The sequence below is a fragment of the Stegodyphus dumicola genome, chromosome 3, assembly GCF_044657685.1.
Source record: "Stegodyphus dumicola isolate Sdum_Otavi_A_Nest chromosome 3, ASM4465768v1".
NCBI lineage: Eukaryota > Metazoa > Arthropoda > Arachnida > Araneae > Eresidae > Stegodyphus > Stegodyphus dumicola.
In genome coordinates, this window is record NC_140770.1 from 107,428,024 (window position 1) to 107,444,014 (window position 15,991).

Genomic DNA, 15,991 nt, shown 5'->3' on the forward strand with positions numbered 1-15,991 from the left:
AAAGCCGAAACTAAATAAACAAATTTTCTTTCTAATATGGAACGTCAGATGGTGAATCATACTCCCGGAAATAGCTTTTCCCCTTTCTCTGCATTAATATAACCTTTGGTGTGCACGAAGAGTACAGACAGGTGCCTGTCGTTCTATTGGTCAAAGAAATGCGAAAGCAGTAGAAAATTCCGGTACATTCGGCATTTTTTCCTCCCACCCAAATACTACACACGTTTGAATTTCTATCAAGATCTTAATAATTTGCATTCTCGTTCTGCTTGGTCAGTTCATATTCGTGTTTATTATGATCGTTATACTTATATTATGAGCATATGTATGAATGTTTATAATAACATAGTTGCAGTAACTGCTGAAGTATAGTAAACTTTCAAAAATGGTTGTGTTTTAACACGTATTAGCTTTCTAAGGAATAATATTCGGAATGACTTAAATAAAAGGAAAGTAATCGAATAGTCAAAATAATTTTGTTTTTTTGGCCAATACATTATACAGTATGAAGATTGGGAGGTTCTCCCCTTCGCAAAATCTCGAATATTGAAACTGTTACGGTTCGCTGCAAAACAAGCAACGGACCTTTTTTTTTTTTGTCACTTTCCAATCTGGATTGAATAGGACTAAAAGTTCTGCGGTCTACCAACCTAAGCGAAGAATGATTCTATTCCGGAAATTTAACGCCGTCTGTTGAAAATTAGAATGAAAAACACCCCAGTTATTTAGTTCTTTATTCTCCCAATACCGGCAGCTGTTGATTCCGATTGCGTAATATCACGTAGGGAAGAATTAAGGCGCACGTATTGCGCAATAACGCTTGCGATATTTTGCAGAGATAATTAATTTTGATGTTCTGTCCGAGATTTGTTTATGAACACTTAAAAGAGTTTTACTGTGCTTGCTAAGCAGAATATTTTTCAGTTCCATTGGTTTATTTTTATATGATGCGCATATCGAAATGTCAAAAGCATTTATTTAGCGGAAAATTTTAAAGAGCGGCTACAGTCTTCCCCCCCCTCCGCTCCTCTTTTTCAAGTTACGCTCGACTGTCCAAATATTCGCCAATTTCCAAGTATGCGGATTAGTTAAGCTTTTACTGTTAAAGGATGACTGCATGAAGCAAATTTCTGTCTTCTGATTTCAGAAATGTTCCTCTTCTTTACTTAAATTACTTTGCTTGCAATATCTGTTAAGAGAAAACTGATATACAATGAAAATTTAGAAAATGTTCAGAATTTAGATTTGAATTATTTAAATATAAATATGAGTGGAAAAATAAATTGTATTTATTATTAGGTTCCAAGTGAATACAATAAATATGCCTTATTATTATTTATTTTCTCTATTTTGAACTGAAATTTCATCATTAAATCTTGTAATATAGTTTAGTTCTGCATAGTTTTTTTTCCTCTCATTGTAAACTAGTTCTCCTCATTGTAAACTAGTCCTCTCATTGTAAATTGAGTTATTTAAAATAAAAAAAATAAAAAAAAAAGTTATTATTATCCATGGTTGAGGTAATGCTTATTCTCTCTTAATAAATACTGCATTTCTCATATTTTAAATTACAAGTCTAATTTTTAAGGTTATGCAGTTGTGTATAATGTAATTAGACAGGTGCTTATTTTTTTTCTTAAAATGTGCTTGAAAAGTGCTTGTAGGTGCTTATTTTTTTAACTAAAATGTGGCTATGAACCCTGCTACATTTTAAACTAAACAATAAAATAACATGAAAAAGGAAAAACATGTTGCACATTTAAGCACTACAAAAAGCAAATATTGGTTAATCTTTGGAATATGGTAACTTGGCGAACATTTAGCAACCAACCCTGCTACAGCAACCTTCTACCTTTTTTTTTTTTTTTTTTTTTTTGTGCCGTCATTTTGTCTTCAGGAAGTAAAGACAGATTTCTTTTCTTTTTACTCAACATTTTTTCCATCAATCTGCTAGCCGAATTACGCTTATGCTGAAATTTTAAGGAAGAAAAGTGCTTAATCATGACAAATATTAACTGCAAAATTGGAAGAAAGTGCAGAATCGCAAACTCCTTGCCGCGTTTTTCAGAATGGCACATACACGGTAACCATGTGCACGTCGACCTATTTTTACTTTAAAAAAATCCTAGAATTGCACAAAAATGGCATTGCGCACACTCTTAACTTTATCCATGTACACTGCTTTTTTCTCATAAATTAGAAAAATTTGCACGAAAATGCAGGAAAATTTTGTGAATCTTTAAAGTCGGTAAAAAGGACATATATGAAATTACCTGATTGCTAAAAAGTATACACTCTTTCCAAGGACGAACATTTGCACATATAAAGTAAATAAAATATCCAAAAACTTTTCCCTCTAAATTATCTATTATAAACGTCACCTGCGAATTTATAACGCAAACATTAAAAATTGTTGCAAATACTTAGTGTCAAATATTTAAATTATTTCCATGCCCGTTTACTTCTATTGAAAGGTATTCCAAAATGATACAAACATATAATTCCCAAAATAACTATCATTTAATTAAAATATAATTAAATTAAAAAATACTACTTAAAATATAAATAAACACATACATTAAATTAATAAAAATTAACTTAAAATCTTAACTACTTTAAACTAATTCATTGCTAATAAAAATTTTTCAATAATATCATATTAATTTATTTATTCCTTATATTTAGAACAATGCATAAAAATAATATCCTCAAATGATTAAAAATACTAACTTACCTAATCTTCTACAGAATCTTGAGTGCATGGCAGATTACAAAATGTCCATTTTCACCAGATTTCTTGCACCGCCATTCAAACTTATCTGTAATATCCTTCTTTTCACACAATCTCATTTCATTCTCACACAACACACAATGAAGCTAAATACAAAATGCTAAACGCAATAAAAATTTCGAATTCAGTTTAGATAGATAGGGCCATGGGATCCAAAAAGTAAGCAATACTTTTTCACAAAACACACAATGAAGCTAAATACAAAATACTATAAAGTACTACAGATATTTTTCTAAATTCCCCCCCTTTTCCAATTAAAGAACTGTGATTCGTCCATAAATGTCACATGACATATCTCATGATCTCGCACAAAATAATGTGTAATTGGAACTGGGTACTTCTCGCATTATTGCCAAAGTCCTAGGTAGTAACCTTTATCGCCTACCAAAATGTTGCCAAACTGCCTGTTACCATATTCCAAAGATTAGCCCAAATATCCACTTATCCTATTTAGAAGTTCCTTCGTCTTTAGTCTGTGGCACACAAAATTTCTTAACAGCATCCAAAAACTTCCTAAAATTATCTGAACTCAAATCCATATACAGTCAAAAGTCGTTAATCCGGACTCGTCGGGACTTCGGCGATTCCGGATTATCGATTTTTCCGGATTATAGATCATCAGTTTAAATCTCATAAGATGGCATGCAGAAATTCTAAAATTAAAAATATGAAACCGTAATTTATGAAATAAAGAACAATTATGATCTAAAGGGTATCAAAATTTACAAAAAAAAAAAAAGCTTAATATTTGTTTGTTTACTTTATTAAACATTTCTTTCAATGTAAGTGGTTTAAGTTGCCGTTTTATGTGATAATACTTTCTCTTTAATTCTATAAACAGACATAATTTCTTGTTCAGTTACAAAGTTCCGCTGTTCAAGTCCCATAATTGCTGTGCCGAGAATACCGAATAACTTGTCAATTGAAATTTTTTCGTATTCACTAACCTCTCTGTCACCTTCTTCGTGTCTTTATCCTCTTTTTGCAGCAATTCCACTTTTTGTTTGATGAACATCGAAACATACTTTTGTTTTGTAGATCCTTTGGGAGCTCCAGCATCGGAAATTCTCTTTGACATAATCGAAAGTTGAAGTTTACTTTTATAAAATTGCTCTTACAGTCTGCAAAAAATAATAATCCGGATCCAATTTGAAGATTCAGGAAGAACGCAATCATCAATATTAACTGAAATAGATAATTAGATAATTTTAGCTTATACCGTCCGTTATACATTAAACGCGCACGCGAAAACGTATTCTGCGCTTGCGCACATGCATATGCGCAGTAGTAAAGATCTTACACGCACGCTTAAACGCCTATGCTCATGTGTCAACGCGGCGCATGTGCAGAAAGTTTTTATCTTTGAGGTCCGGATTATGGGTGTCCGAATTAACGACTTTTGACTGTATCTGCTTCGCCACATCTGAACTTTTCTTCCTACAAACCCATTCAAATCTATCTAAACGGTTTTTACGTTCGACTAGACGCATATCCTTCCTACATACAGGACACTTATAATGGCTACTAAGTAAACCTTCATTTACACATCAGTCAATTAATGCTATTTTCTCCTTTTGTTCCAAATCGAACAGAAACTTCAAATTAATCTTACTACATTCAGCCGTTCTACCATCTAAACAATAAACCAACACACACCACAAAAGCACTTACAAAACATCCCATGATTCAGAGTTTCCCAGAATCATGCACCCAATTACGTCACAATATGGTTTCCATAATATTCAACTACTCAGGCTACCATAAATGAAACAATAACTTGTAGAAAGCCGTAATACAAAGGGTACCTTAAAGTAGGGAATTTTGACTTTGAATTTTGTGTAGCGGCGATTTTTTTCACAAAAAATTGCCGCTACATAAACCAATATAACAAATCAAAGAATTGCACAAACTCAGTATCCATGTACCGCGAAAAATCGCCAAGGGGTACCCTTAAATATACTTTTATCTGTACAGACTTATGGTTTGGTAATTTAAGCACATAAATGAGCAAATATATGTATTGAAATGGGGTCAGAATTATCTTGTAGAGTTGGCTGTGCTTGATTGTTATATCTGAAAATAATGAAATTATTTTATGCTTCTGAATTTAGAAATTCATAATTTTATCTGAAATTACCAGTTATAAGTTAAAAGTATAATTAAAAAAAATATTTTTTAGTCAGCTTTTGAAAGATCCAAATGTTCTATTTGCTGGTTATAAAGCTCCCCATCCTTTAGAATACAAATTTCTTCTGAGAGTTCAAACTGTGATGGAATATTCTCCTCAGGAGGCTTTTACAAATGCTATTACAGATCTTATTAGTGAGTTATCTCTTTTAGAAGAGAGATTTAAGGTAAGTTATTATATATGTATAAATAGTTAGCATGTTATTTAAAAATGAAGTATTAATGGTTAAAATGGAAACATATGGAAATACAGTTGTAGGCAGTAATCTAGTTCATCTACTAAATAGTAAATATATGTATTAAAGGGTTGGAAAAAAATTCAGTTCAGGAATTCAGCCCAACTCTTAATTTGTGCATAATTTAGGATAGACAGAAAATTTAAGGTGATTTTAAAATCTGCTTTCAATCATGAAATTTATTCATAACTACACAGAATGCTTTTATTATGTTTATTCATGTATTCTTTCTCTTAAAATTTTCAGGATATAATTTTCAGATTTCTATATATGGTAGCAATATATAGCAAAATATAATATATAAGTAAAAATATTTTTAAAAGCAAAAATCATAACTGGTTTCTTAGGGTACCATAATACTATTAAATTAATTCGTATGCACATTTTAATCTAGCTAATTCATTCTTAACATTTTCAGTGCTACAGACAAGAAATATCGTCTTCCAAGAATATTTGCTGATCACTAGCGATGGGATAACTCATCCTGTACACAATGTTTTTCTGTATTATTGCAGTGTGTCAAGCAACATATTTATCAACATTTTAGTGTATCTTGGTTCATATTATTTGGTTTTCACAAAATTTCTACAAGTTGGCATTAACAGTGCAATTTTTGGTGAAATTTTTTGCAACACTGTAATTTGCTTTGCATTGTTGTTATGTTCCTTTATGTTACACATATTTGTTATTGTTTGAATAAAAAATAAGTGAATGAAAGCTTTGTTCAGTTGATGAGTCAGTAAAATTATCTGACGAAGAGCTTGTTAGTGATATGTACTCAGATGGGGAAAGCAGTTGTAAACTTAGCAACCTGTTTCTAATTAAAGCACCAAAGATGAAAATGGTGGTGCCAATGAAAGTGCAGGAAGAGGTGGAGCAAATATGGATTTCTTCTGTGTGCTGTAAGCATGAATTCTGATGTTGTTAAACTAATAGAAAATATTTCAGAAAGTAGTAAAAGTGAAATTGATTATTCTTAAGTAGCTTCAACATCATAGTATGAATGGTGTAAATTTGGTACAAATTACATGCCGACTAATGATATTTTCAGGGCAGCAACAGCATAATGTATCTTGTATGAGGAGACCTTTTGGCTTCCTTACAGGCAGTAGAATTTTTTCATTTATTTGTTGCTAAAGAAATTGTGTAAATCATTAGATCAGAAACTAGCAGGTATGTGGCATAATGTATACATAAATCAATAATCAAACAAAAAGGTGTCATATGTTAAAAAAACAACTCAACTTGCAGAAATGAAGAAATTTTAGGGACTTATTTTTGCAGTGGGACTTAATAAAAAAAATCTTGTCTTGAAGACTGATGGTCAAATGATTGTGTGTTAACTGCTTCTTGATTGATTCAATTAACAACACTGATTTCTAGCTTCCCATTGGCAAGGAAATGATTCAAATTCTTGTGTAAATCATTGTATCAAAGTTTTGGCGCTTGGAGACACTAACAGGAATAAGCTGCTTAAGCTGCAAAAGATTTGTGATGCTATCCTCGGTAATTTTCAAAACATTTATGCACCACTTAAAGAATTTTGGCTTATCTTTGGAATATGGTAACAGATATTTTGGCGACATTTTGGTAAGATGATAAAGGTTACTAGCTAGGACTTTAGCAGTGTACATGGATAAAGTCAAGAGTATGCGCAGTGCCATTTTTGTGCAATTCTGGGATGTTTTTTTAAGTGAAAATAGGTCGATGTGTACATGGATGATACCGTGTATGTGCAATTCTTAAAAACGCGGCAAGCAGTGGGCGATTCTGCACTTTCTCCCAATTTCGCACCTAATCTTCGTCATGATTGAGCACTTTTGTTCCATAAAAGTTCTTGCATAAGTGTAATTCGGCTAGCAGATTGTTGGAAAAAAATGTTGAGTTAAAAGAAAAAATGCCTTTACTTCGTGAAAACAAAATGGCGTCCAAAACAAAACTAGCAGGTTGCTGTAGCAGGGTTGGTCGTCAAATTTTTGCCAAAAAATCGCCAAGTTACCATAATCCAAAGATTAACCAGAATTTTCAATAGTTGAGTCAACAGTTTTATGGCTGTAGGCTCTGTTTATGTCTACAGTATAACATTATTTATGTGTTAGATAAATGGAAAATTACTACAAGGTCAGCTAAGCATTGTTATTCTGTATAACTACTGTTGTTCTATAGTACAGTTATGGTTATAGTATGTATTACGTTTTACAGTTATGTACACTGGTTATCATAAATTAAGGAAAAATCACAAAAATCATGATTACTGAAAAAGTTACATGTAGAATTTTATGAAGCTTACCCACAATATACAACACATAGTAAGGTATCAAATAACATAAAAAGAAATTACCAGGCAATTATGGTAGTGTAGAAATTAGCACATGTATAAAATGAACAAATCGAAGATGTCAGTTTGCTATAGTAAAAGTACCTTCAATATGGAATATAATCGCCTCTAGAAGCAATACAGCACATTCAGCGATGCGTGATGCTTTCAATTATGCAGTCTATCAGTTCCATAGGAAGCGAGAGCCATTGCTCTTGCAAAGCAGTTGCAAGCGCGGCAAGGGTCTGAGGGGGCGGATTGAGAGCAGCTAGACGTCTCTCTAAAGCATCCTAAACGTGCTCGATAGGATTCAAGTCCGGAGATTGAGCTGGCCACTCCATGCGCATAATTGTTTCCTGTTGAAGATAATCATCTACGATGCGAGGCCTGTGTGGTCTTGCGTTATCGTCCTGTAACAGGAAAGCATCACCTTAATTTATGATAATCAGTGTATTGTTCTATTTGCTCCTGATAGTTCTTCTCTGAAGTTAAAATATGGTTTTGTCAGATCTAAAACCATATAATTTGCATTTGGCCATGATCTTGTTATCTACTGTAATAATGTAATCTAATGATCTTGTTATCTACTGTAATCATGTAATCTAATGATCTTGATAATGCATCAGCTATAAAAAGTTCTTTTCCTGGTTTATATTTTATCTCAAACTGACACGACTCTTATCTTATATGCATTCTTTCTGACATTTATTTAATTTCTGTTTGAAAATTGGTTCCAACAGTTTATGATCACTTTCAATTGTAAAACATTTTCCAGATATATTATGTTGAAATTTCTCACATTGAAATACAATAGCTAAAGTTTTCTTTTCAATTTGAGCATATTCTTTGTATCTGTTAATTCCATAGATCCATATATCACTGGTAAATTATTCTGCAGTAAGACTTCTAGTCTTTCTTGAAATGTGTCCCACCAGCGGCTGAGTAGTAAAATTGCTGAACACTGGTAATTCGGTCCGAGGTTCGAATCCCGCGAACAAGCTGGCTGCATGGGCAGTTTTGCGTTTTTCCTCATGTGTAACGTGTATACAAACCAGTTTCTCTTAGAAAGTCCTCCATGAAGGCATCCCTTCTCTTAGGCAGATAGCCCTCGAGACTTTGCCATAATCACACACACACTTTCTTGAGATGCAGCTATAAATAAAAGTACAGGCAGGCGTGTTTATGTCATATGTTATTGTAAAACTGATTTATTTAATAAGACATTTTTTAGTCTTCTAAATCTTTTTCATGTACTGCATTCCAGTTCCAGGCAACCTGTTTTTCAACAAATTTCTTAAACATGATTTCAATTCTAGTGTAAATCTAGAAATGTATGTAATCATTTCTAGGAATGTTTCTGATTACTTGATATTTTTTGTGGTTTTATATCTGGAATAGCCTTAACTTCATCTAGTTTTAAATCATATTTAGAGAATATATGTTCCATATATTTGACTTTATTACCCCAATTTTACATTTATTTAAATTTATATGTTCTTTTTTAATCTTTTCCTCAAATTAATAAGTCATCTATATCTATTTGAACTCCTTCTATATCACTAAATATTTCAAGAAAAACTTCTGTTGATGAATGCAGTCCATACAGAATTCCTGGCCAATGGTTAACATATGGTGTAAAACTTAACATGCTTTGTGAGCCAAGTAGTGGAGTATTGAATGTACTTGTGTATTGTGATACGATGGATCGTATGCGTGGATTAGGTCACATAGTAAGTAAAGTGGCTTTGATGGACAAACTTATAAACAAATTACATGTACAGTTAATATGCTAATATTCTTCAAGCAAATAATCTCAAACGAAACAAAATAACATTACATGGAATATTAAATAAGCAGAAAATATCTTTCCAAGAAGAATTACAGCATTTGCTGTTTCCTCTCCACATGTTTGACCTTTGAGTGACAATAATCCTAAAAGTTCTTTGGGACCTGTAGATGAAATAAATCATACAAAAAGTACAAATTGTACGAATTTTTCTTTACAGCTAAAATGAGGTGGAACAGTTGCATTCAGAAAGCCTCGTATGGGTGTGATGAAATGGGAAAACAAACAAGATCTCCTTATGCTTAGAACTGAGTATCCTTGGCAAAATAAAGACCTCAGTTAGAAAGGATCGAAATTGGGAATCTGTCACTAAACCAAATATGTTCTAGATTACAACAAACACATGTGTAGTTATAATTTTAAATGATGCCACATGTTCCTGTTATTCATCATCATGGAAATCCTTTTCTTTTACTTAACATTGTTGAATTCAGTTAAATAGTGCAGAAAATTTGTGCTTCAACATTTGGATATTGTAATTTCTAACTCCTATGTTATGTATATCAAGGTCGATGGAAAACAAACTCAGATCTGGTACCAAAAAGAAATAATACATTTGCTATTAAGTTTTGTTGAATGCAAAGGTACACAAGTTTCTAGAAATTATTTCAGGCACCATAAGTCTTCAGATACATGGCAAATGGAAGGCTAATTTTACATGGACAAAATACTCGCAACATGAACTAAAGCTGCACTAACACAGGAGTATGTCATACCCACCACATTTACTGAGAACACAATGTTTGTGCAAAGCAGATCTGCATTGTATGTAATGCCTTGCTTTGAAAACTATTATAATTTGATAAATTCTAACCTTATGCAAGATTTACAATTTTATTTTTTATTTTGTCTTGTAGTACTTTTTTTTATTTTTTTATATACAAATAAATCTTAAATCATTATAGGAATTATTGTTATTGTTTTTTAAAGTAAAAGAAATGAGTTTTAATAGAATTTAGCACTAGAGGTGAGCTCTTAGCACAGAGAGTAGGATAAAGACCTGCCATTGCTGTGATTAACACGTTAAACTCTTTCAGATGTGATGTACAGGGTGTGATTCAAAAGTTTCAAGACTTACCTCAGAACTAGAAATTTATTGGACATTTAAGTACAGCGGACTTCGTTAGCATTGAGTAATGTGATGGCTCTTACCGAGTCATTTCATATAAACAAATGAACATATTCTCGATGCTCTGGAATACTTTTAAATTTAATTAATTAATTTTTTATCACCATATAGTGGAGTAGATTTTCTATCATTAGAGACTTTTTTATTACTCTTGGATTTTCCCCGCATTGAGACGAATATTTTGTATGGCTTAGTGAAAGTTCTATTGCTGGTGTTCTATTTTTTTAATGGCAAAACGAAAGCGCTATCTGACCGTAGAAGATACACAAATGCTAAATGAGTCAAATTTACTAATATTCTATTCCTGTGTCTTTTGCAACTTTGGACTTTGCATACCTCCATGTTTCAAAGAATATCATACAGTGTCTCTTTTTTGAAATATTGCTCCCTTTTCGTTGTTTGCACATTGAATTTTTATGAAAGACAGTTTTAATATTTTTTAATGAATTTTTATGAAAGACAGTTTTAATATTTTTTAATTTTAATTATGTGTTGTGTTAAATAAAATCTGCAACTCTTTGGATATTTTTCCATATATATTTAATTGTGGGATTATATTATTCTAGAATGAGTATTTTATAAAATTTTTAAGGAAAATATAACAATTAATACTGACAACTACCTGAATGTTCTTCTCATGTACCAAAAATTGGAACAATTGAATGACAAATTTAATTTAAATGAATTTTTTTCCAAAGTTAGTCTTAGCAGCGCGAATTGCTTATCCCCACAAGATGACATATCCGGTTAACACGCTGTACCAAGAGAATGCTTTGGTAACAGAAGTGCCCGTCGGGAGCGGGTTAATCTAGTACTAAGGCAACGGTCATTGTTTAAAAGTTCCCGCACTCTCTCCACATTTTGATCTGTTCGTCTTGATGATGGCCTCTTAGAGCGGTTGCCGTCTTCAACATTCCCACGGCCATCTTTGAAACATTTGCACCACATGAAAACTATTGCATGGGAGATGGCTTCTTCCTTAAAGGCCTCTTGAATTATACCGAGAGTCTCCATCGGAGTTTTGTTCAGTCGCACGCAAAACTTAAAATTGCATAATGTTGCTCCAAGTGCTGCTCCATTTTCGCCTCTTCCTTTTTTCGACCGAGGTCAATGATGCAAGTGATGCACACTCTCCAGGTTTCCGGAGCCAACTGCCGAAGTGTCAGTTCGTTCCCCTAAACCCCCCACTACTTCCCCATCTGGCGGAACCGGTCCGCGTGCGCTCCCCTACTCAGAAATGAACCAGTCTCTGACTCACACCCTGTATATTGCATATACTCTTTTGATTTTCGGGAATAGAAATGAGTAAAAATAGGAAAATAAGTATCTGAACAAAAAAGGAAAGAAGAAAGTAAGAAAATAAATATATCTGCTTGTAACAAAAGTTTTCGGTCAAAAAAAGTTCTTAATAAAGTTAGAAAAAAAAAAAAAAAACAACATAAGAGTAGTATTTTTAGTGTGAGTTAGTAATCACCACCTAAATCTATGATTTTCTGCCAACGTTTTGGTAGTTTTTCAAAAGCTTTGGCCCAGAAACTTGCTGGCTATGAGTCCCAAAACAAATCAACCTCATTTCAGATGTCCTGTGCAGAATGGAAGATAGCACCTGCAAGATGTAGCTGCAGGTGTGAAAAAAGGTAGAAATCTGAAGGAGCGATATTGGGGCTATGTGGTGTGTGTGGCAAAAGATCCTATTCGAGTCTGTACGGAGTACAGCCAATGAAAGCAGACATATGTGGTCTTGCATTATCTTGATGAAGCATTACCTTTTTGCACTGGAACTCAGTTCGATGTTTTTCCTTTATAATAACGTCAATACGGATTAGCGAGCTCAACAGTAAGGGGCACAATACTTTGTGCCCCTTACTGTTGAGGGTTTTACCTTTTTCCGGATACTCTTTATGGATAATACCAAGTAGTCCCACCAGATACAAAGCATGATCTTTTTGCTAGTCAAATTGCACTGTGTAACGCTGCCGATGGGATCACTGGTTGCAAACCAGACTCCTTTTCGATCTGTGTTGAAAGTAAATCCACTTTTCATCACAAGTGACAATCCGGTCCAGAATTTTGTCCTTGCATTGATATGAGCAGATTAATGCAGGCCTAAACATGTTTGTCCTTATCTGCTTAAGTCAGCTCAAGCGCCATCTAACCGTTTAACTTGTACGTCGAGTTTATGCAATACATAGCGTGACTAATGGACATGGCACTAATGTCTAACCCATCCTTGGCAAGCTCTCGAATGGTTGCATACTGATCTTTTTCTTAAAATTCTTGCAAACAGGCCTCATCAACATCAGTAGGCAGGAATGGGATTATTTGCCGTGGCCACTTTGCTGTTTCACCATCAAGACATATTTTTCCTTTCATGACTGCGTATTATATTAAGTTGATTTAAATTAATAACTCTGTTTAGTTTAATAATTCAATAAACATTTTATATATTATTTTATATAAATTTTATATAAAATAATATATAAAATTATATATAAAATGTTTTTATGTACAATTTTATACAAATACACACTTACACATCACATATTAATTTTAAGAAATTAATGTACTGACAAGATTCCAAAGTAATTCCATTTTCCATTCAGATTTCATAAAAATGTGAATTTCCTGCTTGTATGTGTGATTTCTCTGAACTAGCCAATTAAAATTTTAAGAAATTTTGGCGAATTATGTAAATATTGTACCTGCATAATTTTAAAATCGATAATATAACTTCTGATATAACAGAAGTTTAGTCCCAGTTCTCTTTGATACTGACATAATTTTCCAACTATGTGTAATTTCTTTATATCTCATACTAGTAAATAACTATATATATTACAAGCAACCTTTATCAAGTATATAAAAGGTAAACAGAATTATTAATCTAAATAAATTTAATGCTAGTATATAATACAGTCATATAAAGAAAAATAAGTTTTGACGGCAAAGTGTTCCAATGGTGAAAAGTCCTAGACCCTTAGTAGGCCGGCCAGAGCGCTCTGCTTCTTAAATGTTGTAGTCCTTGTTTTTTAACTTTCTTTACCCAACCTTCACTGTGTCATATGATACAACGTTAGTACCTAAATCTATACATATGATTTGGTGGTAATCTGTAGTTGACTTTTTGCAACAGAACTGGAAGTATATGATGTTCTAATCTGGTGTGTGTACTTAATGATATTTTTTTACAAATTTTACAAGACAGTGTTCTAAAGCGAGTCTTTTTCTTTCAAATGCCAAAAATCGTTTGACAAAATATGATTAAACATGCCACCGTGAACTGTTTGCGCAGATGATATTTGCAGTGGTGGGAAACTTTTATTAAAACCTGATAGTATATATTTATTGGAAGGATAAAAATACTCAGTATATTTCTGTAAGATTGATAATACCAGTGACTGGTGTATGTTTTATACTTGACGACAATCCTCACACTTTATAATGGACTGAAAAGTTTCTATCTGAAAAGCCTGCAAGGTAAAATTCAGTTCACAAATCATTTTTATAGTTATACTGCTGAATTTTGAACTGCAAGTTTTGAAGTGGAAGGAACTGAGTGGCATTTTTTTGAATAAAATAAAATTGATTGTGTAAATGTCGGAAGAAGAGACCTGTAAAAGTAAAGAAACCGAGGGTTCTGAAGACACAGTTGGCTTAAGGGAGCTCCTCATTAAAGGAAGTTTAAGAGATGTGTAAGAGGGAAGAAGGAAACATAATAGCTGGCAGTTTGTATCCTGCTACTTCAATATGCCAACAGAAAATAAATGAGCACAAGGTCGAATGGACAGTTTGTACATCTATGGCAAGGAAGTGAGAAATGATTTTTATTGAAAAGCAAAAATTTATGATACATTTTTTAAAAAAGAGTGTAATGGGCATTTAAAAGCAATAAAAATGTAGAATTTTAGTGAATGGTAAAAAATACTTCGAAATGAACTTTTGAAACATTCTTACATGAACCTCACTTGAATTCTTTTTCCCTCCCCCTTTTTTTATTGGCACGATAGCTGAGGTGTGTTATGACTTTCTTCGAAAAAAAATTTTTTTCATTCCTTTGGTTACAGTTTTCAGTTGGTACTTTTGATAAAGTTACTATCAGTGCCCCAGTCAAACCATTGAATTCTGCGCTTTCCTGTGACTTGTTCATCCATTCTTTAAAGTTGTTTGTTCCATTGTTCTAATTGTGCTGTTCTGTTGTTTTGTTAAAAGTATTAAATTTAAGGAATTCATTCAGCAAATGTGACCAGCAATTTTTTTGCTTGGTTAATTTTAATATATTTGATAATACCACTTTTATTTGTGTGATTTACATAATTGATTATCTGCATTTAGCCCTTGTTTTATTTAAGAATTATAGTTTATATATTGTATTTAATTAGTTGTATTCTCTTGTTTATTTTTTATTTATTTATTTATTTATTTATTTTTTTCTGTGTAATGTATGTTTGACTATGAAGATATGTGAGTATTTATCATAGTATTTCATGTTAATATGTAGTGTTAAAGTTATTATTTCATTTATGTTTTATATGCAATTGACACAGTATTTGTTTAGAATTTAAAATGTGAAAAGTTGTAGAATTATATTAGTTACTTGGTTTTTATTAGCAACAGTATTAATTGTTAATTTAAATAATAAATTTTCACTAAATAATTTTTTAGATATATAATTACAGTTGCACTAAAAATCATAATTCTTGGACGAAGAATATAGTAACTGGCATCACTGGCAAATTTTAAGGATTTTGCTTGGCTCTTTGTTATTGTGTTAGTTTTTAATCAGTCTGTGAGTTTCAAGGAAGAGAACCAGCTAAAGTGCTGTCTAAGTAAAAAGTTTATAATTTTTAATTGGGGCGTAGTGAATGTGCTTTGTGTAAGAATTGGTTAAAATTTAGGTAAGGACTAGAGCTCTGTGTAGTTATTAATTAAATCTTCTATCTTATTTATGTATAAAGTATTCAAAAAAGAATTATTTTGGTTTGTGAAAGATGGTTTAGAATAATTAAGTTCTTAAAACAGTATTAAACTTTAGTGTGTAACAGCGGTTACAAAAAATCTTCAGAATTTAATCTGCATTGTATTCTTTTTATTTATGTGAAAAACTGTTTAAATGTATGTTGAAGTATTGAAAGTTCAGTAGCAGTTTAAATAAAATAATTTTGTATACATGTGTTTCTAGTGTATATTTTGATAGGAAAAATTGATGGACTCTTGTTGTCGGGACCGGATTAGAAATGTATTTATGTATGCAAGTGTGTATGTATGAATATATGTGTATGTGTGTACATACACATACATACATGCATGCATACATACATGCATTTCTGAATCCGGTCCCGATAAAATAGAAGAGTACCAAATTGGCTTCTCTATGATTTTTCTCTTCTTTCTGTTTCTTTTTTAGGTTTTTTTTACTCTTTATTTGAATGAAGAATTTTTAATAGGACTTTAATGAAACCTTTCTCTTTTTCAATAAAAAATGTTA

The 15,991-nt window shown here is 32.2% G+C and overlaps 1 protein-coding gene across 2 annotated transcripts in view; it reads left to right on the plus strand.

Annotated features, from left to right (window-relative positions):
- Polr2J (DNA-directed RNA polymerase II subunit RPB11) overlaps positions 1-15,991 on the plus strand; it is a 34,590-nt gene that overhangs the window by 5,427 nt on the left and 13,172 nt on the right. The window contains exon 3 of one of the 2 annotated variants that reach the window (XM_085813147.1): positions 4,971-5,145. The exons of the other annotated variant lie outside the window; for it this stretch is intronic. Coding sequence (XP_085669273.1) covers positions 4,971-5,145 — 175 coding nt within the window. The remainder of the gene's footprint in view (positions 1-4,970; positions 5,146-15,991) is intronic. 2 annotated transcript variants of the gene reach the window in all.